Source organism: Helicoverpa armigera, chromosome 4 (genome assembly GCF_030705265.1).
Source record: "Helicoverpa armigera isolate CAAS_96S chromosome 4, ASM3070526v1, whole genome shotgun sequence".
Classification (NCBI taxonomy): Eukaryota; Metazoa; Arthropoda; class Insecta; order Lepidoptera; family Noctuidae; genus Helicoverpa; species Helicoverpa armigera.
In genome coordinates this window covers 11,025,961-11,050,371 of record NC_087123.1, presented here as the reverse complement: position 1 = coordinate 11,050,371, position 24,411 = coordinate 11,025,961, and the positions used below count along the sequence as shown (strand labels likewise).

General features: G+C 35.7%; 1 protein-coding gene across 1 annotated transcript in view; it reads right to left on the bottom strand.

The window, feature by feature from the left end:
• Positions 1-24,192, bottom strand: part of LOC110374537 (uncharacterized) — a 58,086-nt gene extending 33,894 nt beyond the window's left edge. The window contains exons 1-3 of the mRNA XM_064034250.1: positions 23,958-24,192; positions 18,936-19,045; positions 16,642-16,772 (exon numbers count right to left, since the gene is read on the bottom strand). Of these exons, the coding sequence (XP_063890320.1) occupies positions 16,642-16,772; positions 18,936-19,043 (239 nt within the window). The 5' untranslated portion in view covers positions 19,044-19,045; positions 23,958-24,192. The remainder of the gene's footprint in view (positions 1-16,641; positions 16,773-18,935; positions 19,046-23,957) is intronic.
• Positions 24,193-24,411: the final 219 nt, after the last annotated feature.

Here is a 24,411-nt window from a genome sequence, read left to right as displayed (position 1 = left end):
AAGGATGACAAGTAAAAAGTGTTTTTAATTTAAGTATTATCGAAGCGAAGACTCTTTCACAGCCCATTCAAATGAAATCTTGGATCATTGAATGTAATTGATATTGATGGCTTACTGAAGAGCCAAATACAAGAATAGCTTGCCGTACGATGATTTATGTGTTTTTAAATAAAGTGTGGTTTAATTTTAGGGTATATTGAACATGAATAAGAACGACTGAATGAAAGACAAGAATAAAATCAAATATGTAAAGTTCAAACTAAGGCATTTAAAGTCGTAACTCAAAGAAATAAATTGCAGTACCTAGCATTTGATTGGATTGGACAAGGACAGTTGTTCGTTCATTCATTTTATGAAACAATGTCTTGTTATAAGATACTATAAATTATGTTAACTCGGTATCTTGGTAGTCTGTTAACTCAATGCCTAGTAGTATTGAACCAACTTCTTTCTTGAAGAGTCGACGGGTAAAAACTGCAGCAACTGTTTTTTCAGAATCGATTACTCATTTAAAACTTATTACAGGCATTTCTCAGCTTAATTAGAAGCACGAAAGGCTGACAAATTCACTTACATAATAACCTCACCAGTGCGATACAAACAAACATCCAATTCGCAATCACGAAACTCATTTCCAAAGTAGCGGAAAGTCCCCAAAAGCCCGACATTTCTTAAAATAAGCTTGTCACTTGGAGCCGTGAGTAAAACCACAACACCTACTGGATACAGGTAAATGGTGACATAAAATAAGTCCAGTCGATGTCAGTGCTTCATAAAATACCAACAAAACGACAAATACGACTGAATCAGAATGTTGGAATACTGCTTTGGCAGATAAACTGGATGACATGGTCTTAAGGGCCGTGTGAATGAAATAATTGATGTAAACGCAGCTGTTTAAGATTCTTAAGGAACTGGTTACAGCAACCATGATTGCTAGGGGGTCATTTCAATACAATTTAATATAGTCTCAACAGATCACTGTAGCAATGATCGAAAAATGAACAATATAATAACAATGTTCTTGTCATTATTACTAGCTAATCCAGAATAATATCGTTTCCCATAACATGAGAGGGTGGATCGATAAAGACTACTTTAATTTCAGTACTTCGTATCAGTTCCAAACGTTTATGAACAGCCAAAATTTTCCAAAACACTGGAATTTTCGGGAGAGTTATGCGTAGTTCGCGACCCATTTCAATGGCCGAATACTGAAGAGTCAGTATTTACGGCTCGCCAGGAATTCTGAGCGGGCTCCGAGTTCATTGAATTCTTTTTGGGAGCTCTTGTCTGCGTATGGTGACAGGAAGCCTACTGAATCATCGATATGTGACAAGAATTTTCGACTTTTAAAAACAATGCTTTTAAGACTCCACATAGTTTATTGATCAGTTTCCTTAATAGATCAACAAGAGTTACCCTGACGGCAGTTCAAGTAAACATCTCAGTAATAAACGAAGTCTATCGATCTGTTTACATTTTACTCATGAAGATTTTATTCAACTACCTAATCAAGTATTGCACAATGATATTCCTTGTCTACGATGAACGTAGCGAGTTTGTTTACAAAACATTATAGCTATTACGCTTTGTATAGCATTCCTCATTCCTTATAGGTATGTTCTATTACATTGGCAATAGACGAATCTTACGTAGAAAGACTACTTTCTTTTAGAACATTTTCCTTGATAGCTTTTAGCACTTAAGAGCTCTAAGGACGCCAGTCCGCTCGAAAGCTTATCTTAATGGGCGTCTCTAATTGCAGAGCCAGATGTAGACGACATTTCTTGGTTTTATACACGAAGACTATGAAAGGACTTATTTGGCCTATAAAGGAGATCTGTCTTAAGAGACTACTCTTGCGGATTCCGTTACCTACGAGCTGAGTACGTCAATGTCAATTATTCAGAGTGATGGAACAACAATGTTTCCATTTCCGCACCTAAGCTACACAATTACGCCTTACAACTGTATCTACATCAATTAGTACTTAGTTAAGTTTGTAAAACAAATAACTACGATAATATTGACAATAAAACGTCAGTGTAAATGTCACAACACCGTGTGCAGCTAGATAAGCAAGATGCTTACGTTTCGGTGGCCGCCAACATCCGTTTGATAATGCTCGCATGAATGAGGATAGACGGACTCGCGTTTACTTGATAGGGGCAGAACAATGCTTTTACGGTTCCATAAGAGTTAATGAAAATGGGGCACGGAATGTTAATAGTAAAGAGTATGCGGAATAAAGGGAAGATAGATGTGTGTGGCTCAATTATTCCATATGGCATATATATATTCAACTAACAGTTCCTGAAACGGCCATTATTATAACAATCGTTCAACACCACAAGATATATCAAAATCAGAGCGGTACAAGGGAACCGACAGCAGTTCTGTCGTGAACAAATTGCATCACCTTACCACAAACAACATTAATCCCGCATCATGATGTACGGAATCCCAGCACGTGACCGCGCACATGGCGTGATCTATGTCCGCCATAGGAGACGCCGCAGGAACGCTTGGCTTGCTGCCAAGATGGCGGCCAAATCGGGATATTTACAATAGCACTTAGTGTCGCCGCGGACGCTGAACTTAGCTTGCACTGATTGTGTGATTAATCGCCAAAATTTGCCACTTACATCAATACGATGTGAAGTAAATACCTAATCATAGTACATATTTACTTCATACCTAATGAACTATACGCTCATGTTTTACTTTACATCTATAAGAATAAATATATTGGGTCATCATCATATATTGTTCGAAGCCAAATAGACATAAATCATCATAAATGTAACGTAAAACGATCATCTCGTAAATTTATGAGAAGAAAATGCGTAATATTAATAAAAGTCAATCAAAATCATGTAAAATTAGTAGTACGATTCTACTCTACTAAAGACTCGGGAAAAACAACAATTGTAGAAGATGTTCTATTTGAACAACTGCACGAAGGACAAAAATAATATCTACCTACGTCAGCTTAGTAAGTGGATTTGGGTTAACATTGTTTTGAATGAAGAAAAACAAATTATCCAAAATTACAAGAACATAGAAAAAAAATAAGTAAAGGAGATACAAAAAAGTAATTAGTAACTAAAGACAAACTAAAGTCATCCAATGTGGCATGACTTTAAATCCTTGGAATGAAAAACCTTTACAAAGTCAGCAAAGGTTGGAAGACGGTCTTAATCGTTGCATCGAGAGCAAACCTATCACGATCCTCATTCAAAACCGCAGCTTCACCTGTTTATGCGCAGATAAGGACCAGTGTCACTTTCAGTGACGTAACTGAAGTTCATGTGAGTCAATGAAATCGATACAGCATCGTGTACAGGTTATCGCAGCTCGGTTAACGTTGAATGACCGACAACTGACCCAGATTGGACCCGTTCCATAATCAATATCAGAAAATATTTTATAATTTGTACAAGTAAAAGTGAACTGCATTGAAAATTATTTTTTGGTAAAAATGGCAAGGACGATGAAAAAGAAAGGAAAATCACTGCAAAAATTACAGAACAATCAAATACAAACATGAAGGTCAAAGGACATCTAATTTACGTAAAGACATTTCTACTTTAGCTGTATCTACTATGAACTAGCAAAGACATCATCATGAGATGCTCGCCACTCGTAAAACGAACTCAAGCGGAAAATTAACAAGCAAGCGCTAATTTCAGCGAAGCAACATCTTGATTGTGGAGTATTTCATTAAATGTCACGGGAGATAAAATAGGATCATGTTCTAGGTTCGTAAAGGTCAAAGTTGAATTAAAATGTGCCAAGATTGCATGTGGAAAATTTTACGGTGGGATATTAAAATTGTCGGGGTTGCGCTCCGTTCATATCTGAATGAGTAATTCATTGTACTGGATCTTCAAGAAAACGATTGTAGGAGGAGTAGTAGTAGGAGTATTGTTTTATATTGTAGGAACCATGTGATGATAGACATGTCTACCTACATATTCGAATACTGTCAGCGAATTATATTAAGAACTCAAACGGATATTTACAGACAGCTTCGGTTATTTTTAGACTTAAATAGAGATCAAAGAAGGATCCGGGAAAGGTCGCAAAATTTAAACAATATGGTGTAGACTATGTAGAACATTGAATCTATCAGTAAAGACAATGAAATAAAATACGAACGGACGTTGAAATCCCGTTGAAAACGTGACTTCGCGTATGCAGTTAGCAGAGACAATTCTAAATTGAAAATGAGTTCTATTAATAGATAAACCTGACGTGTCCGCAGATCTGAAACCTACGTTAAACTGTAAATGTTTTACAGAATCTGTTAATACATAGAATGTCGATACTGATAAACTTACAATAAATATCGATGCCAATATTAAAAATGGAATGTTGTGAGAGCTTTATCGATTTTCCTATTAATAGCCTATAATTATGAGAGTGTGGGAAATACACAATACACCAATGGAATTTGTTTTTCAAGATATTCTGCACCCACTTTTATGTTTAAGAAATTCTTCAGATGCTTCTGAACTGTCTCTTGGATCAAGTTTATTATGGAAAAAATATCTAATAACAACGGATATTCTTCCTACATATTCTTTTTGATTCTGAGAACTTTGAAATTTCTTTACAACCGTGCCGACGAGCGAGCAGCAATATTCCGTTGAATCTTTTTGTATTAAGAGCACAGAGGAATTTAATAAGACTCGAACATCGTAGTTCATAAGACTTCGCTAGTTCTGCAATTTATGTGTTCCGAGATCAAAGTCCCAACCCGTATAATTTGCACAACAAACCGTCAGCAATCTAGTATCAATTTGTGCGGGCGTTGTTATTCTAACCTCTCCAAGCGTCGTGTCATCGTCTTTTATGAACAAACAATCGTGGCTTTTGCCAACAACTTGCCTGTTATTCATTAAGATGACATTTAATACACCTGCCGTAATATCATCGAAATTAGTAGCAAATCTTAATGATAATAACTTCCCTAAGTATTTAAAAATGCTTGCTGGCAGTCATCCAAATACATAAGAATATTATTTACATGATTGTATAAAGTATAAAGTAATGAACCGATTAAATAAATATAAGACTAAACGTTACACCATTAGACGTCACATTTATTTACACATTTTCTGTTATAGCATCTGTTTTTCTAACCTAGTCTACATGAAAATCGTTTCGCAAATTGTACCTCTAAGTCAAACGTTTGTAAATGAGAGCTCTTCATCAATTTCATTCAAGAATTTAGTGACATTGTTCCATCAGAATTCTTGAATGAAGATACAAGCTTTACTTTACAAATACTTGTAACGATTGCCAAATTGTCTCCTATTACTCAAGAGTCTTCTACTACTGTTTCAAATGCTTTAACATCGTTTATTGTATTATCAACTTTACCTTTGTCCAGATTTTTATTACTATCGTCGTTGATCAGATCATAATTAAAATCTTTATCAACAATTGCATAATTATTTATTCAATTATCATAAAAAGCAGTGATTGTCTTATTTGTTTGTGCAATTAAAGTTTTACCTACAAGATTTATAATTAATCAATTTGTTTATCTAGTATTGCGTCTGCACCTTATCCGTCTGTCTGTGTTTCGAGTGCAAAGATGTTATCAATTCACACTTACAAAAATATTGCGTAGTGTCTTGTTTTTCGGCTGCAAATTAAATGACAAGGTCTAAAAATAAATTCAAGATTGTGGAAGAGATGTTCCTACCATGGCATCGTTTGTCCTTGTTTTAATCCAAATAATTCTTAAAAGAAATGTGCAACACTTAGACTTTGAACTTTCAATTGGTTGGAACACATTGCAATTTCTGGAATCTATCCAAGTCCAAGAATGCTAGATACTACTGGAATTTCTTACAACAATAGGTATAGATTTAATGGTCTATATTTTTTGTGAAAATACGTTTATTGATTTAGTGATGGACATAACAACGGAAAATCGATTTCATATTGTTTTGAATAGCAATCAGTCATATCATCCCTGATCGAGTGATCACATCGATAGCCTTATCTTATCCCAAGTGGTTTACATTTACATTTATTTCCCCACAACTACCTGTAATACCATCATAATGCAATATAATATTGATAATCTCGATAATCCTGCAATCGTGATTCTAATCTTTTAATTATGCCGGCTTTGTTTCATAGTTACAAATGTATAACTAAACGTTGATAACTCCGGGAGACCCGTACGGAGTTAGTTCTATATATAGATGACATTAAGACTGCACCTATCGATGATTTAAAATTAATCAAAAGCAAAAGTGCTATGAACTGCTATCTAAAGCAAGAACTAGTACAACAGTAGCCAACTATAAAACTATCGCAGCTAATCGGTAAAATGGCCAGACAGATAAAGATACTAAAATAATGAAAATAAAAAACAAAGATAACGGAATCCCCCACGCGACTAGCACGTGGTAGCTGCGTGCAAACGTAGTGATGTTTATCTAAAACAATAAATTGTTTTATCGATACTCTCCAACTGTTACTCAGCGGTTGTAAAACGTGGGAAAATTTATAGAGTACTGAGCCGAAAGATATGTAACGGCTATTAGTGTACTGAAATGACTTATTTTCTTTAAAAATCCGATTAGAAGCTGTGGCAAATTCATTAAATCTAAAATGAGTAATTTTGATAACCCATTGTAGTTAGGATAATACGTGCAATACTTTAAAGTAAAAGAGACGAATTTTATTGATTTGATACACAAAGAGAATCGAGTAAATTGAAACTCACTTAAGTAAAGGAAAGAAGCCTTACATAGACGAAACTCAAGAAACCAATCAAATAAGTGCGAAGTAAGAAGAAGAAAACTCACATTACCTCTTACCTTCAGCACCAAAAAAGGCGGACTCAGGATATTTTATTAAAATGTTAAAGTTCATGTTACGTTTAAACGGGTCATTGACATAAAGCCTCTAATGCCTAGGTTTACATTTGTATTTAATGTTGGTCGAATTATAGGCGATAATCAGGTAGGTAACCTTAATCACGAAGGCAACGCGTGAGCACCGTCGCGCCACCCGTGCGGTGGTAATCCTTTATCAAGGCTTAGGTAACATAATCTTTATACCTCTGAGTTCCATGATGAGCATGTTAATAAATAAATAAAACAAGTCCCAAGAAAGGTCGTAAACTTCGATGTAATTACTTTGCCACCACCTAATTTTGATTATCGCTAAGACACTAGCGGAACACTAAGTCTTACTATGCCCAAAGCTGATCAAGATGAATTTTAAGGAGCTCGAGCATTTACAACGTACTGATTATCAAATTTAGAAGTAGGCCCTAAAGCCTGTTATAAGATTTTAATATCACGCCTATCACAAACAATGTTAATTAACTGAAGCGTTTCAATTGCACTCGAACTAATTGATGGGGCTCCTATCGATCTAATTAGAGAATGTTGTTACGCTCGTCAATCATATCTGAAGCCTGAGCCATTATGGATGCATCAATAATTTCCTGTGTGAACCGAACATCGCGACGGTGCGCTGCGGAATAAGGACTATTAACTCCAGACAATGACGCATTAAGCATACTACGTTGGATTTATGATTTGAAGGGCAGAGAAAATAGCCAGACAGGACATTATCTTGTGTGACTTATAAATGTATTCGTTGAAAGGACTAAAGGACAGAATCTTGACAAAAATTAATAATTTTATAAAATAAATTAATTAGTTAAAGAAATGGAAGACGTTTTAGTAGATGAATCTATTTTAACTTGTTCATGGTAGAAACTAAGACCAGATTATGATTTTAATTAACTTTAACAATCTTAAATTAACAGTATTTCGATTGGAGGTTCTATTGGTCTATGCCTAGAAGAATGGAAGGACTAGAATTTTACCAGTTTGTTCAAGTGAGTGAAACAGATTTGTTAAGTTTGAAAAATTGAAGAATTCTAGAATAAAAATACTAAATGTCATATAACCGGTAAGTGCAATTACATTGGATTAAACCATAAACATAGAAACGTAGTAATCAAATATATATCTACAAAGGTAACAATAAAGTTTACGAGGCCAAGAGATTACAGTTGCATACTCTCACATTCCTGAGGTGTAAAACTATAAAGATAATAAAATGGATCATTCACTGAAAGTCACTGTTTATTCACGTGAATCGTGATCAAAGGTTGGTAAGTTAAAGTATTGATTAAACATTAAAAATAAAACACGGCGTGAAAAAGTTATTGCCAACCTTGACAATTTAATCGCAAATAATGAAGAAGTGTTCCGTGATAATAATACATTAGAAAGAAATAAGCGGACCGACGTCATCCAAAACCGTTGTCACGATATCAACAAGCACGCAGAGTCAAAAGACAAACAAATTATCATACGCTTACATTGCATCATTTGATTACTTCAGTCTCGCGTTTTTTTCCAGGTATGCCTCAAGGAACTTGCCTTATTACATCTGTAGTATATCAACTGTTACTCCTAACAATATTGTCTCATAATATGCATGTCTGTAAACATTTTTATCTTCAGAACGCAGTATTGTCGTTGGGAGGTATCTATTGTTGACATGTGATACCCTGTGTGAACTCTGGAAAAGCATATTGAACAATGAGCGTTCGGCAAACAACCTCACATCTGATCTATCGCTTTGTTATGTAATGCCATTCTTAGAATTATATTACCATCGTCATTAACGACTGTGTCTATTTATAAATTAAGACCGTCGATATGCAATTTTATTAATAAAGTGGAATGATCTTCACTGTCGTCATTTACATCAGTATAGATTTACAAGTTATTTCTTACACTACAAAACACCTAGTCTATTATAATATCGTGCCATGCATTACTTGTAACAACGTCTGTCGTCGACAACATTAAATATTTATGTACGACAATAACCAGTTTCCTTCAGTTATTTTTTATGTTCAGATTGCAAGTAGCCGCATTACCTATATTGTTCAGTTTACATGAGTACTGCTACTATATCTTGATATTGTATAATGCATAAAATTGCAGATTGGGATTATGATTTTGTAAAGTTTTAAAGACAGCTGATCAAAGTAATCTCACGAAGAAACCTTTTCGAAGTTGTCAGTCCAACAACGATTACAATCTTTGAGAAGGTGGCTTATAGCTCAGTGATACTGTTACGTATGGAAGTGACATGGCAGCAGTGTGAAATTCTCCATTATGAATATACAATACAAACAAGTACGACCTTGTAGTAACTACGCAGCACATTGCATGTGGTCACACATGAACTGTTCTAATGAGCACTAATTCTTCGACTACATCTTAACGTGCTGCTCACGTTACTTTCAAATGCAAATTGAAAACAAATATAGAAATAAACAAGTACTTGATACATTGACAAGCATTTGCCTGCATAGACTTCACACAATAACTACCTTTGATAGAGACATATCTTTATGTAGAACTCCATACAGCTAGGAATTCTGCAGAAATGTGAATAAGATAGATATAAAAATTCCTCGATCTGATATCTCGATATCAGTAGCAGGAAAGGATGACGAAAACAATTTCTTTCCGTCACCCTTTTTTGCAATGCTCGATTTATGAAATTTCTGAGAAATCGAATAACGTAAAGCGAAGAGTAGTACAAAATTGAATTTGTCATATAACTTAAATGTACTAACTGTGACGAAGTGGAATTTGAACCTGTATGTAGATTTATACAATTTATAACAAGGAGGACTTATCGACTTATATAGGTACTAAATACTAGGCTATTACGGAGTGATAGCCTATAGTCTGTTTTTTAATCTCGTAGACTAAATTGACACTTGCAAAATGTCAAACTTTCTAATAATTTTGCTAGCTCTGTGGTGCAGTGTTGTACTTACGATACCGGTTCGTTGAATCGTAACTTTTTACAATAAGTCATCCTGAAATAATGGGCTTATCCTTGATGATTACGCATGGCTTTGCGTGGTCAGATATCCCTGGCAGTTTGTAGCACGTCGTACAGCCATGTGTACGTACGTGAATTTTAAATATAAAACTTTGAATGAATATTAAATTCGTCTATTATAGATAAAAAGTTACGATTCAACGAACCGGTATCGTAAGTACAACACTGCACCACAGAGCTAGCAAAATTATTAGAAAGTTTGACATTTTGCAAGTGTCAATTTAGTCTACGAGATTAAAAAACAGACTATAGTATTGAAAATACTAAATACTAGGCTATCACTCCGTAATAGCCTAGTATTTAGTATTTTCAAACCTAGTATTTACGTCACAGCCAGATCATGTAGGTCTAAAAAAGCAAACTCAACAAATATTTAATGTCTACTCGTAGGTGGTAACTAACGATCCTATAATGCTAGAAGGGACCTTCAAAAGTGCTAATCGATGCTGTTACATGAGCAGTTGACATTACAGTTCACTTAGGACATAGAGTGAATAGAATAAACTCGTCTGCTTCTTATACCAGATCGATTTGGTTCAAGCTAAACAGATTCAGGATGGCATTACGTAATTTTCAGTCTCGTGTGCTAACGTACCTAGTACAGATTTACTAGCGTGTAAATAGTCTAAATAGCTTTTAAAGCCAGAGCTAATGTGTAACGAGCATTCAGGAATTTGGTTTCTGAAAATTTATATTCGTTCTCCATTAGCTACAGTTTATTTCTAATTCAAATTTTAATGAGCTTGAAATAACTGTTAGTTTGCTAAAAGTTCAGACTATTGTTCACCAAAAGTACACGTGGAATGCTAGGACATAACTATCTTTAGTACTCTTTAGGACCATCAAGAAGAGCACAGAAAAGTCGAAGCTTTCTTAAGGTAATCGAGTAGAAAATGAAGTTCAATGGGGGAAGTAGATAGAGAAATATGTACGTATATCACTCCATTCACACCACTCCAAGATAAGATGTGGCGCCGCCCGTGCCGTGTGAAGATCTTTATTTCTATAACACTTATCCATGTTTGCGCACAAGCAGATAATTTTAACAATAATATCCAGTTACATCTAGTTGTGGAATCATTTAGGGATAATGCTATCTCAAGTAAATATTTTGATATCATGCGTTTAGTGAATGATGAGGACATTTCATTTGGCTGTCAATTTCGTGGTGATAGTATTAAAGAGCGTGACTTTTATATGAACATTATTCTCGAAATAAAACTTTATTGGGTAAAAGATAGAACAATTATGATAAATACATAGGTATAACGACCCACTTTTGATTTTGTAACATTGCAAAATTGCACTCTATGCGATAACCAATTTTTATGTCCAAAGTACACCTATTAATCGAATTTACGAGGCGGAAAATGTACTTTTGATAAGATATCACCTTCAATAGATGATCAAGGGAAAACTCGTAAAATCAAGAAGGTCTTGTCAAAAAAGATGCAATTTAACATGGTCAGAAGCAACAAACCTTTGACAGTCATTCATTATTTCTAACAGAAGCTTACAAAATTATTATCGGAAATGGATTTTAGATAAGTGACACGGTGCTCATTAATACACGACGATCTTGCAAAGAACCCTTTCAATTCAAAAGCTATTTGCAGAACGCGAAGAAATGAAAAATGAATTCCATTTTATGCACAAGAATTCTCCCGCAGCTAGACTTCCTTTTCCAACTATCATCCGAGCTCCATTAAACAGACACTGTGTCGGTAGCACGGAAACACGGAGACAACTGCGTCATAACTTGGAACAAGCGTCCTTGAATCTGCAGTTCTATTGAGGAGCTGAATAGCTTCGTTGGACACTTGAAGACCCGTAATTTAAGGGCGTGTTATTTGTATTACCAGCTTCTTTTTCTATAGCCAAGGTCGAGTTATCAGGGGTAATGTAATAGCGTGTTTATGTAACTGCGAAACAACTTTATTATGTATCCGGAGCTATAATATAGTTCAGGTCTGCGGTTTCAAGCCTTTGTTTTGGAATACATTTGTAACCATGCGAAATGGTGATGTAGGTGTTGCATGCAGACTTTGGATCCATCAAGCCGTTTCCAACTTCCCACGCCCTATCACTATCGTGTGAGAAATTACATATTATTTAGAAAACAAGGAAATACGTGTAAACATCATTAAGCTCTCTTCTTAGATAACGTCCAAGGTCTTGCTGCAAGGCTGTCCTATATTAGAACACAAGTAATGATATCGAATAGTGAGGCGACATGATTCGAGTATATTTATTCAAGAATGCGATAAATTCTATTTTGCATATCAGTAGTGAATGTAAGTTTAATGTCAAGATTGCTAATGGACCAATAAACGGCCTTAGCTTACATAACAACGTATTCTTCCTGTTAAATTGCATCTGAGATTCTAATTAATTCCATGATGCACCGTAATATATTCCATGAAGACAACAGCTAAGATATTGACTTATGCTTACGTGAAGTGTTTACTTTTTGATTAATGTATTATATTAGTAGCTGTGTAAACATTATCTAGTTGATACAGATAACAGAGCATGCATCGGAAGCTACGTACTTGATATGTAGTTCTTCATAGCAGCTGATATAATATTTGGAACCGAAATTGCAACGAGGAAATATTCCGCTGAACAAAGTCCTTGAATAAAATACCTTCCCGTAATTGACGATTAACTTATATTGGTACAGAAAGACTTTTTAACAAATAGTTGTTCTAGGCACGAAGGAATTCCTTCAGCAATACCAGCTCAAAGACGGCGCACAAAAACAGCAAACCAAATCTCCCACAGAGCGTTATCGATAAGCTGTTCCCAGCACTATTGCATAGATAAATCAAACAACTGCGCAGCGATTCTGCCACAGATCGTGGCGGCCATTATCTATTTGTTAGCGAATAGGTGACTGGGTCAGACAAATTGACTGTTGATATTGCGGGCACTACATCGGGAGGGGTCTATTAGACCTGCTATGACTATTATGTAATTGACGTCTTTGAACTGGCACGAGGGGCATGGCAAACAGGTTGCAAAAAGGATTTCGGACTGTTTTAACTTCCAAAGTTTTAATGCTCCCACGAGCTTGTAAATGAATAGTATAAAGAACGATAGCTTCCAGAGTTCCGTTGTCTCTTCAGAGTCGTGATTTTCCATAGTTACGAATTCCATCTTTGTCAGTAACTTGGTTGTGAATATTTCAGCAACCGAGGGGCCTCTATTAGGTAGGATGTCCATGCGAGTAATGAAGTTTGTACACCGCAAAGGGGTGTTCCCACATGAAACGGTGTTCATAATCACATTATTGAGAGTCCAAACATTGGTTAACTATGTGTTCTAGTTGTTTCTGGAACATATTTTCTGATATGATGTGTCGTTTCAGTCTTTGGATGAGGTAAAGAAGGGTATATTAAAGTAAAGTAAAAAAAAAATAATATATTTCTTTGGATTTCACTAATAATTTTTAACGTTTTGACAACCATGCAAATAACATTAGACTCACAAGCCTTGCGTTGCTTCCGACGGGAGCCTAAGCGAGGCTTCACATCTCGACACGTCTTGACACAATGGCTAGTTAATTAGACTTCAGAGGGCGCGAAATTATTCCACATAAGTTGGTTACCCAAGTAAGGTTTTCAAGATTTATTCCTTGTTATCAATGGGTCTTTGTACCTGAAGCAGGCAAGCTATTGAATCATCATTCCCCTGGTCGATAACCCGTACACTTGTTCCATGTATTTATCTTTTCAATAACGTAGTTCCCCTTTTTATCGATGTTTTTTCAACGATAAAGGAATTCCTATTACAGCGCAGTTTCCTATCTGTGAACTCTTCTAGTTCTTTTGAATTATTTAACATGCTCTTCAAAATCTTTTGTGTACCTAACGGTATTTAAATAATGTAGTCTGAATTCAGTGAATATAAGTTGCTGGTAGTTTTAATACTCTTGAAAAGTTATAAAAACTATATAAGTACAGTTTTACACAATGTTTTCTTTGTATTTATGTATTGCCGTGGCCTTTAACGTTTGAAACATTGAACTTGACTGTGTACTACTTTAACTGGTTCTACTCATGTTATACAATGTTACGGTAACATGAATTGACTTATGGTAAATATACTTACTTATTTACTACAAAATATTGACGAACTAAGTTTTCAGATATACAGGATGTATTAATCAAGATTTGAAAAAAGTTCTCAGATATATCGAAATATGCCTATAGATAAGGTTGATTCTAAATGACACATTTTTTATATTAATACTGGAGACTATCCCTCAGAATGGGCATAGTATACTTCGCTAGTACAACCGAGAAATATTAGTTCCAAAATAAAAAAGTCTACTCCAAATAATTGAATTTACATCTTGTCTCTTTCCCATTCCTATCGGTGTTTCTATTGGACCATTCTCTCAATACAATTCCCAGCTGGAAAACGGTTGCTCCAGTTTGTCATGTCGTATCGATTTCCCGTCAGCCAGTCTGGCGGAATGCCAAGTGCAAGCCTGTGAGCATGATTGTTCTAACACTGGCACAAAGCCAAATGCCACACTTTTTAATCGATAACTAAGTCAAACTTTTTAATCGTTTGTCAAGGATTTCTGATTTGTGTAAATTAATCTTTTCAGTACTGTATTTTTCTTTTTGTGTTGATCAACCAATTTCTGTATTGTAAACAAGCAGTTCTTTTGTACACAATAGGCTAGTTTCCTAAAAAATAATAATTAGTCCGTCTTGTAGATTGTCCAAAATTAAGCGATACGTATTTTTTCTTTTTTAAATTGGATCAGAACTTGTTAAGATATAGCGTGTTAAAGTTGAGTGTGACGTCACAAGTTGCTACAATTTTCAGGACACTGTGACGTAAAAGGCCCCCACTCCTAATTTTTGATCTTTGTCATTTTATGTTTAATTAAAAAAAGAAAAAATACGTATCCAATATTTTTTGATTATCTAAAAAGCGGACTAAATATTATTTCATTATTTCGACCCTGGACACTACCCTATTGTTTTCTATTTGATGTTAACAGCGTGTACATAAATTTTAAAATAAATAAATAGGGGATAATTAAAAAGCATAACCAGCGTCTAATTTCCTTTGATCATGATCATGCACACATAATATTTATGGTTTAGAGCAGCGGTTCCCGAATTCTTTTGGCTTCGGAACCCTTTTCGTTTCACCATTTTTCGGCGGAACCTTAGCTTAAGTAAGAAGTAAACTAAAGACGTAAATACACTTAGGTACGGCTCATGGCGCGTTAGCGCACCAAATGGTTATATGGTTAGAGACATATTCAGTATACTCCGGCGTAGCATGGCTATCTGCCACACGGGCCAGAAAACAATTCAGCCGCCCTAGCGTTTGTGTATTATGTGAATAGTTTTCAGTTTGAAGACTGACAAAGTAAGCGCAACAAGAAATAGATTGAGTTTGTACAGGTGCGAGGCGAGCGAGCGCGATTTTCTTTAACTAAAAGAAGAAGTTCCAAGCACCCGCTAGCATTGAAAGACAGCCAGTGGTAGCCGGTATCGCGAGCGAAGCGAGCGCGATTTTTTTTTAGTTTAAGTACCCACACAAAATAAACAAAACCACTGTAAATTTATAAGGTCTCAAAAAGTACAATATCAACACAAAAAATGAATAAGCAGCTAGCGAAGAAAGCGCTATTGCTTTTTCTGAACCAGAGGAATAAAAAATAAACATCAAAGGAAACCTCGACGGAAGAGCGCGAAATTTTTTCGGTGTTGGATACTTGAGCAATTGAACGAACACAAAAGCATCACACGTAACATGGAGTCGCGAGCGAAGCGAGCGCGAAATTTTCGGATTCGCGGAGGTGCAAAAATTTGAAATAATGTCACACTTTGATTCATGGTAAAAATAGCCACTGGAAATACTCGTATGCCGTGTCAATTCACGTCCTGTCAAATGTATGAAAACGTATAATCCTGGCGATGAAATAAGCCCAAAAAATGCGGTGATTTTTGGCCGACTCGCTACCTACTTTTGCCGATTGCCGAAGATAGTTAATCTTCAATTTGTAAAAAACGGAATTAAATTATCTGCTGCCGTGGCCTTACCCCGCCACTTGTCGCACTTGTTGTATTCAAAACAATTTAATTGAAAAAAATAATAATAATTAAATATTGTCAAAGTGAAACGATTTACCATATGGAAATCTTGAATTTTCCACGGAACCCCTGAGGGCCTGTCACGGAACCTCAGGGTTCCGCGGAACCTCAGGGTTCCCATTTGGGAACCGCTGGTTTAGAGAACTTTACTCTGATTTCAGTAACTATCGGTAATTAAGTTCATTAGTCTCGGTACTAACTAAACTAGTACATTGATGACGCATTGTTTTGACCACGAGTCTGGCTGCCAGCCCGACTGTATTTTGTTTTTATTTGTTTATAATTTACCGTAGCATATAGCTTCTGTATTATCCTACACAGCGTAGTTTAACACCGATATCTGTCGTCTCGGTTATGCAAAACGTTAATAGTGCATTCATATAATAAATTCAGCTAGTTGAGACCTATCAATTGTTTTGTGCAGTTAAGTTCTGATAACTGACAATAGAAATCGAACATACAGTCAATTAGTCCCGAAAGTGAGAACGTAAATTTTCATGACCCAGAAAATTCTTTTGTTTTGTTTCTCGTATATTTCACATGGAAACCTTGTTCAAAATTATAATAAAAGTTCTCCATTAAGTTAGGTACTGACCTGAGCTGAGCGCAGTAGAACTGATGCGGGATAGCGGTTAGAACTCCCGCGCCATCCCCCGTGTCATTGTCGCAGGCGCACGCGCCGCGGTGCTCCATGCGTTTTGCGAGAGTCTCTGCATCTCGGACGATCTGTGTACAGAAACAAGCATTAGAAAAGTTTGAAAATAAGACTATGTTTTACACTTGTGTAGTAACAATGTGTGTAAAACATTTTAGAATAAGATAAATAATGTCGAGTAGGATCCACCATCTTCAAAATCTGAGGCAATTGAAGTACATTTTAGAACTTTTAAAAAGCAGTTACAATTTAAATACCTAAGTAACAGGAGAAAAGTAAGAAACATCCATCAGAAATTATGGACAAAAAGCCTGATTCCATGCATCTATAGATAGATTTATGTCGCAATTCATATATTGGGCAGTATGAATTATTTATTCAAAGGCAAGATTTGGCAATATTTCTTCTAAGGCAATACTTAAGATCGAGTGAAGTTGGTTAGCAACACGCTAGTAATAACGTGTCTAGGTGAATGTTACGCGTACTACGTCATAGAAAATTATCAACTTCCAAATATAATTCACTCGTGAAATACACAAGAGGTTTATCATCAGAGTTTATCTAAATATGTAGGTAGTAGCATAGCATGGAGTTATGGCTTGAATTTATCAGTGTCAAACAAGTCAAGGTTCAAACTTATTTGTTTACCATTACGTGATTTTTAATTAATGTTCAGATCATGTGTAAAGACGTCATTGTATTTGGAAAGACCTATACTATACTATAATATTTGATTCAGATGTCTGAATTAGCAGATATGGAGAGGAACATATCACTGGTAATCTTCCATTCAACTGTTAAGACAAACAAGATAAATTGCATATAAATTCGCCATAGAGATAATAAACGTAAAAAGTCGTGGTGGCCTAGTGGGCAAAGAACCAACCTCTCGAGTATGAGGGCGGGGGTTCGATTCCAGGTCAGGCAAGTACCAATGCAACTTTTCTAAGTTTGTATGTACTTTCTAAGTATATCTTAGACACCAATGACTGTGTTTCGGATGGCACGTTAAACTGTAGGTCCCGGCTGTCATTGAACATCCCTGGCAGTCGTTACGGGTAGTCAGAAGCCAGTAAGTCTGACGCCAGTCTAACCAAGGGGTATTGGGTTGCCCGGGTAACTGGGTTGAGGAGGTCAGGCAGGGCAGTCGCTCCTTGTAAAGCACTGGTACTCAGCTACATCCGGTTAGACTGGAAGCCGACCCCAACATAGTTGGGAAAAAGGCACGGAGGATGAGAGATAATAAACGTGTTACCTAGTACCAAAATAGTGTAGACTGTAGACGATTAATTAGCTTTTTGAACACCGACTATGGAAGAGCTATGTTAACAGATTTGACATCAGAAAGTCATTCTCAACATTGGAAAAAGGCTAGGCAGGTGATGATCACATCTAGAGGTGGCAATATTAAAAATCATCAACTAATACAAAAGTTTGCATAGCTTAGTGTCTTTACCAATCAGCCTAGCCTCAGCATTGTAGGATGCAATTGCATAGTTCCAAATGGCTTATTGTTTAATTCGGGACTGGAACTGGGGCTGCCAAGAATATACCATCGAGACGAAGCGCAGTCTCACTTTGGATGATCTCCAAAACAATATGATGTTAAAAATGTCAGTTTTAGCCATAAAATGCTTGCGGATTTGCTATGGTTAATGGATGAAAGCCAAATGCAGTTAAAAGAAGAAATATTTACATGTACAACGAATAAGATTTCGTCATTTTGGTACGAAAGAAGTAAACTTTAGACTCAAATGCATTTGCAAATAGCCTGACATAATATTTGCGAACGGAATTTTCTTTTTAGTCGCATACTTAAATGAATTGTTATTGCTATCCCTTTTGAAAAGGTAGGCTAAGCAATCAGTCGGGGGCTTTAACATTGATCCTTCAATCTATACAGAAGATAGAACTGGACAGGAAAGTGCAGTGCTCTCGTCAAAATTCATCAACGTTACTAGGCAACGGGAGATTGGGGTGCTACCCTATTATAAGCCCAGCAGCTTGATTGATTGAATCGAGGTGATGGTACGTTAAGTAAACGTTGGAAATTGTTAGAAACGTGGCTGGCAGTGTTATTAGCGGTATTATAAGTTGAACTACAACCTCTGTCATTGTACCTAAAATAAACCGAAAACAGGCAATCTTTTGTGGAAGAATGGCTCGTTACGCGAAATATTTCTGAAGTGGAAACATTTAAGGGGTTTCAGGGGTTATGTAATACAGGTACTTACTTTATGGGTACGTTTTCCGTCGATAGCAACAACAAAACCAACACCGCAGGCTTCGTGCTCGTTCTGAGGGTCGTACAAGCCTTGCTTGGGCGGCCCTTCCCACTCCATACCTGGGTCAAAAAAGGTCATTCAAAAATTTAGAAGATACGGCTGACAAAGAGGTCTTAAAAATATGACATTTTAAATGGGGAAGATACAGTTATGTATTCAAGGAATCTTCCAGATTTCGTAGCTCCGAGTTCCGGAATCACGGATTTTCAGTAGTATTTTTTGAAATGTTTATTTGATGTCTTGGAAAAGTACGAGAGCTACTTTTTAATACACCTACAGGAAAATGTAAAAAATAACTACAAATTTTATTTTCCTTTTAGGTATGCAGACTGAGTCAGTTTCAATGCATAAACTCATTCATAGAATGAGGCATGGCGTGATACAACTTGCTATGGTCACGTACGAAGTTTTACAAGGTTTAAATAAAAGCCATTTCGCCTTGTCCTACAAATTGCAGGTTCACTGACATTTGTACTATAAACAATATCGTTTGCACACTAACGTGGTGGAGTTTAACTAGCGTGTTTACGATCGTCGACTTTTTATGCCATAAAACTAGATTAGAGCATTTTATAAGAAAATTCTTGATTTTTTACAGCATTTTTTGTTTTATTTCCTGAAAACCGGGTTCAACAAATGAACGAACCTAGAATGTGGATGCAAAGGTACTTTAATCCAACCCTACACTTTTTTATCAAATATCGAAGACCTTGCTCCACCCATAGCTATGCAAAATCAACAGATAAGTGATACACTGAAGTAGGTATCACTTTGTCAATTGATTCGCGTTGAAGAGTCCATCCAATTTGGGCAAGCAATTCACAAACAAAACAGTCACTTTAGCACTTAAATCATAACACATAGATGACAGTGACAGATTGAGCTTACTGCTAGAATTACAAGCCATTTCATAATGGAAAACTTTGCACTTTTCATTGATAACTACATAATATAATAATAATATGATATTAATATCGGGACTGCATAACTGATAGCATAATGCAGCGCTGAGCTTCCCACGCCATTGATACTCGTATATGAAGAAATGACACCTAATTACGTATTGTCAGATGTTTATTGCTTGTGACTCAATTAGCTACATGGGTCAATTGATCAAGGTTAAGCTACTGTTGCAGTTGGTATGTGGATCCTTAGATTTTTATTGATATCCTATAGATGCAAAGGAATTGATCCACTTAGTACCTAGTGTGATTGTCATTTTTTTTTAAATTTTTCTAGGCAATAAAATTACTGAAAATCTGGGAGCCAATATTGTTTAAATAAGAATATGAAGTTACTCACTGTCCAGGTGTGAAACATGTAAATTAATGTAGTTGGTATTCATATAGCTTACTAACGATCTAGGTGCTAGGTACATAAATGTAATGACTACCAAAAAAGTGGAAATTTCCTATAATTTTGCATATTATAAGGAAAACTGTAAATTAATTAATTGAAAAGTCTTGTGCAAGTAATATTATATAAGTAGGTATTAAACAATTTATTACAAGTTCTCATTTTCCAGCAAATAGTAAAACGATAACGTTACAGGCTTGCTTCTGGGCATGAAAATGAGCTGATTCTGAAGTGATGCAAGTATTATAACGATATGGTGATACCAAAATTATTATATGATGTAGGGACACTTACGTACACACCTATGTAAATGCATGTGCATGGCTGTGTGCGTAGGGCGTCGTATCATATTGCTATTCCCTCCTTAAATTAGAATATAAGCCAGTCTTCGTATAACGGTGTGCCGGGCCATTTAAGGTTTTAGAAAGATCTACGAAAGTATTTAAAATTCAGTTACCCGAACGCGAAGCATATATTTCAATAGATCGATTGAAACCTGCTTTCGTAATTAATGAAAATGAAAGTTCAGTAAGTAATAATGTACCTATCATACCTAGTGACGATTCCCGGTTGTCACATAATACGCCACAGGTGTTGTTAGATAAGCATAAAGTAACACGATCAGGAAGGGTAATCAGAACACCCGTGCGATTTGCGTTATAGGTAGTTGTAGTTCTCATGGGAATAAATTAGTTCGTGACTCTTTTAGCGCAGTAAGCATTTTTAGCTATGTCTGTTATTGAATATTCATTATCTTTCCTATGTTTATTTTATTTTAGGACTGTCATAATAAAGTTATATACCCTTGTAAAACTTATGTTTTTATGTACACGTTTATATTCACGCATGCTTTACATATATACGCATTCTTTTACATAAATAAGTAAGCGATGTCGCTGGCATGTTAGTGTATGCAGGTCACGTTTGTATAAAAATGCAATTCGATAATTTGACTGTATGAGGTTTGAACAATTTGCTAGGTAAGATGATATTGTTATTGTTCAATTTTAAATAATTGCAACAACTTATACTTACCTAATGATTTTATGAAAATGTGTGATAATTAATTTTAGCGTTGTGAAACTAATTATTGCGGATTAACAAAATAATTTAGTTTTTATTATTTGTATGTTATATGTAAGAGAATATTAGCTACGTTAGCATGTATTAATATTAAGTAATCAATTGTTAAACTTTAAGAGCCACTATATTTGATTCATTTTGCCTCAGACTCTCTGTAAGAAAAGTTCTTATCAGTTAAATTATGGGTAGTTACAGCTCTAAGGAAAATGTAGCCGTAGCTCAGGCCCAAGTCAACACGGGCGAGCTGACAAATAAATTAAATAATATGGGGCTGTTACTGATTGTTTTGGCAACGATAGTGGTGGGCGCAATCATCTTCGGGATGCGTCAACATTGCCATCATAGAGTAAAACTTGGCTCCGACGGGAAGTCGTCCTAGCCAACGTAAACCCGCCCGTGGTTCGTGTCCAGACCGTGCCGCAGCAGCCGGCCACGGCCGCTGCTGCTCCTCCTAGCGCTGGTATCACCACGGCGTATATTTAGTGTTTAGTGTATAGTGTAGTGTATGTGTGTAGTTTTAATTAATAGCATATTATGATTGTACTTTTGTAATTTCTTGTAGTTTCTGTTTAAGTTTTATTTTTATTTAGAGGGGGAATGATGTAGGGACACTTACGTACACACCTATGTAAATGCATGTGCATGGCTGTGTGCGTAGGGCGTCGTATCATATTGCTATTCCCTCCTTAAATTAGAATATAAGCCAGTCTTCGTATAACGGTGTGCCGGGCCGGAACTTTTGTAAAACCTAACTTTTGTATAATCATTTTGTGTGTCTTGCTTGGAACAATATAATTTACCAGTGGAGTTCTGAACTTTTATTTATCTCTGATATTCAGATAGACTCAACCCAAAATAAAGCTATTTATGAGCAAAATTAAGTTAAAAGGTTTACTTTGTTTTTGGTTAGAAACAATCAGAAATACATATAATCTTATGCTAATTAATCTACCTTCTTACCCTATCTATCAAAAGTTCATTCATGTCTCCATTAATTAGATCCAAGTTCCCTTTTATCTCCGTTAAATAGATCCAAGGGCAAAATTACACAAGAAAACTATAAATTAATTAATCTTATCCATTTTGATGAGCAAACGCAATCCAGACAATCTGTCTATGAATTTTATATTGCTCCGCTAACAAAGCTAATCCTTTGGTAAAGATGAGATTTCTGTATAATTACTTAATTAAGGTTTTAATGATGTTTGACGAATCTGTCTGCCTTTTATCTTAATTACTTGGATTGGCTCGTAAAGAGTATTTAGTTCGAGATTTCGGGTTGAGGTCAAATGTTTGGTGTTAAGATTATTCTTAATTCATCATCCTCCATCCTCCGAGCCTTTTTCCCAAACTACGTTGGGGTCGGCTTCCAGTCTAACCGATTATTCTTAATTCATGTGCATAATAAGATGGTGAATATAGAGGCAAATTTTATTGGAGAAAATTATTACAGTAAAAGATTCTTTCACAGGCAGAAGTTCTCCCGGGATGCAAGTGAAACTGCAGAAATCATAAGTATTGTTATTATATTGGACTTGTTTCTTATGTAAGAGGTGCAGCACAAGAGGTCACCGATTGTCTAGGGTGCCACCTCACCTCTGAAATGATGATCACATCTACTCCATCAATACAGTGTGATGACAAAGAAGTTCATATAGGTTTTTTTTTTTGCTTGTAATTTTTACTAGTGTATGGAATGATTATGGTAGGTAATGTACTGACAATGTTCTTGTGAATACATCTTCATTATTACATAGTATGTAATTAACATTACTTAATGACTGACACTATCATTAAACCAGGAAAAAACACTGGTAAAGGGCAAAGGGTTACTATGACATTTGTTATTTATTATTACAATACAATAACATAAATAATTATCTCACTGATTAACCAAAGAGAAACAAAATCTTATTTTAGAAGTCAAAACTTTGACGAGAATTAAATATCGGAATTTCCATCTGAAACTTAGGATGAAGATTTGAATATTTAAATTAGGAATTCGAACCAGCTGACAGATCAATGACCGCCCAAATCTCAGGTCATTGAAGGCGCTTCGACCGGTTTCCGATAAAGAAATAATTCTATTTTTTTAAATGGAATACGGGATAGCTAGATAACGGCAATATTTGGTCTTAAGATGTGTTTTTATTTTACTTTTAGTAAAATCAGTTGTTTTTTATTTATTGTCAGTTTTACAGTCCACAGTGCACATACGAAGTAACGTTTGCACCGGCAATTATTTTTAGAACAGTAGACGCTGCGAATAAATAAGAACGTCAAATACGGACTCCACGATTTGCAAACGATTAACAGGAAAATAGAATCATGTAATACAAACAAAAATGCGCATGGTGTGAGAAAAATATTGTGAGGCGCAATTTTATGGAATATAAAATTGCATCATTTTCAGCCGATGACACAGATTTTACACCACGTATTCATTACACGTGGAGCACCAGTTACTTGAGAAAGACGTGCCAGACATAACCCGTGAAAATATATAAAGAAAGCAGCAAAAAAAGTCCTTACCTCAAAGTACTTTCGGGAAATTTAACAAACTGTTCTCACCTACTTCACAACTTTACAGTTCTCACTTTCACACACAAATGTTATCAAATAACAACAAATGTGTTGGATTGAGAACTTGATCAAAGGACACTAGAGATACCGGTAACCACGCAGTGACCGCTCTACAGACGACTACGACAACCGGCAGAACGCGAATGACTGAATGAGTGAGCATGTGAGAGCTATTGAAGCTTGAACGTGAACTATTTCTAGAGCTTTGTCCGGATTGGCTAGTGCCGGAGATTGACTGAATGGAACAAAACATAGGAGTGTTTTGATTGGTCAAAGGATAATAGCAGTGTTACCATGAATGACTTTTCCAATCCGTACAATTTCAGATTTTTTTTTCTGTATAATTCGTTTTGTACGGATTTTATAATGATGATGATGATACACAAGACTTTGTAAGATTTAG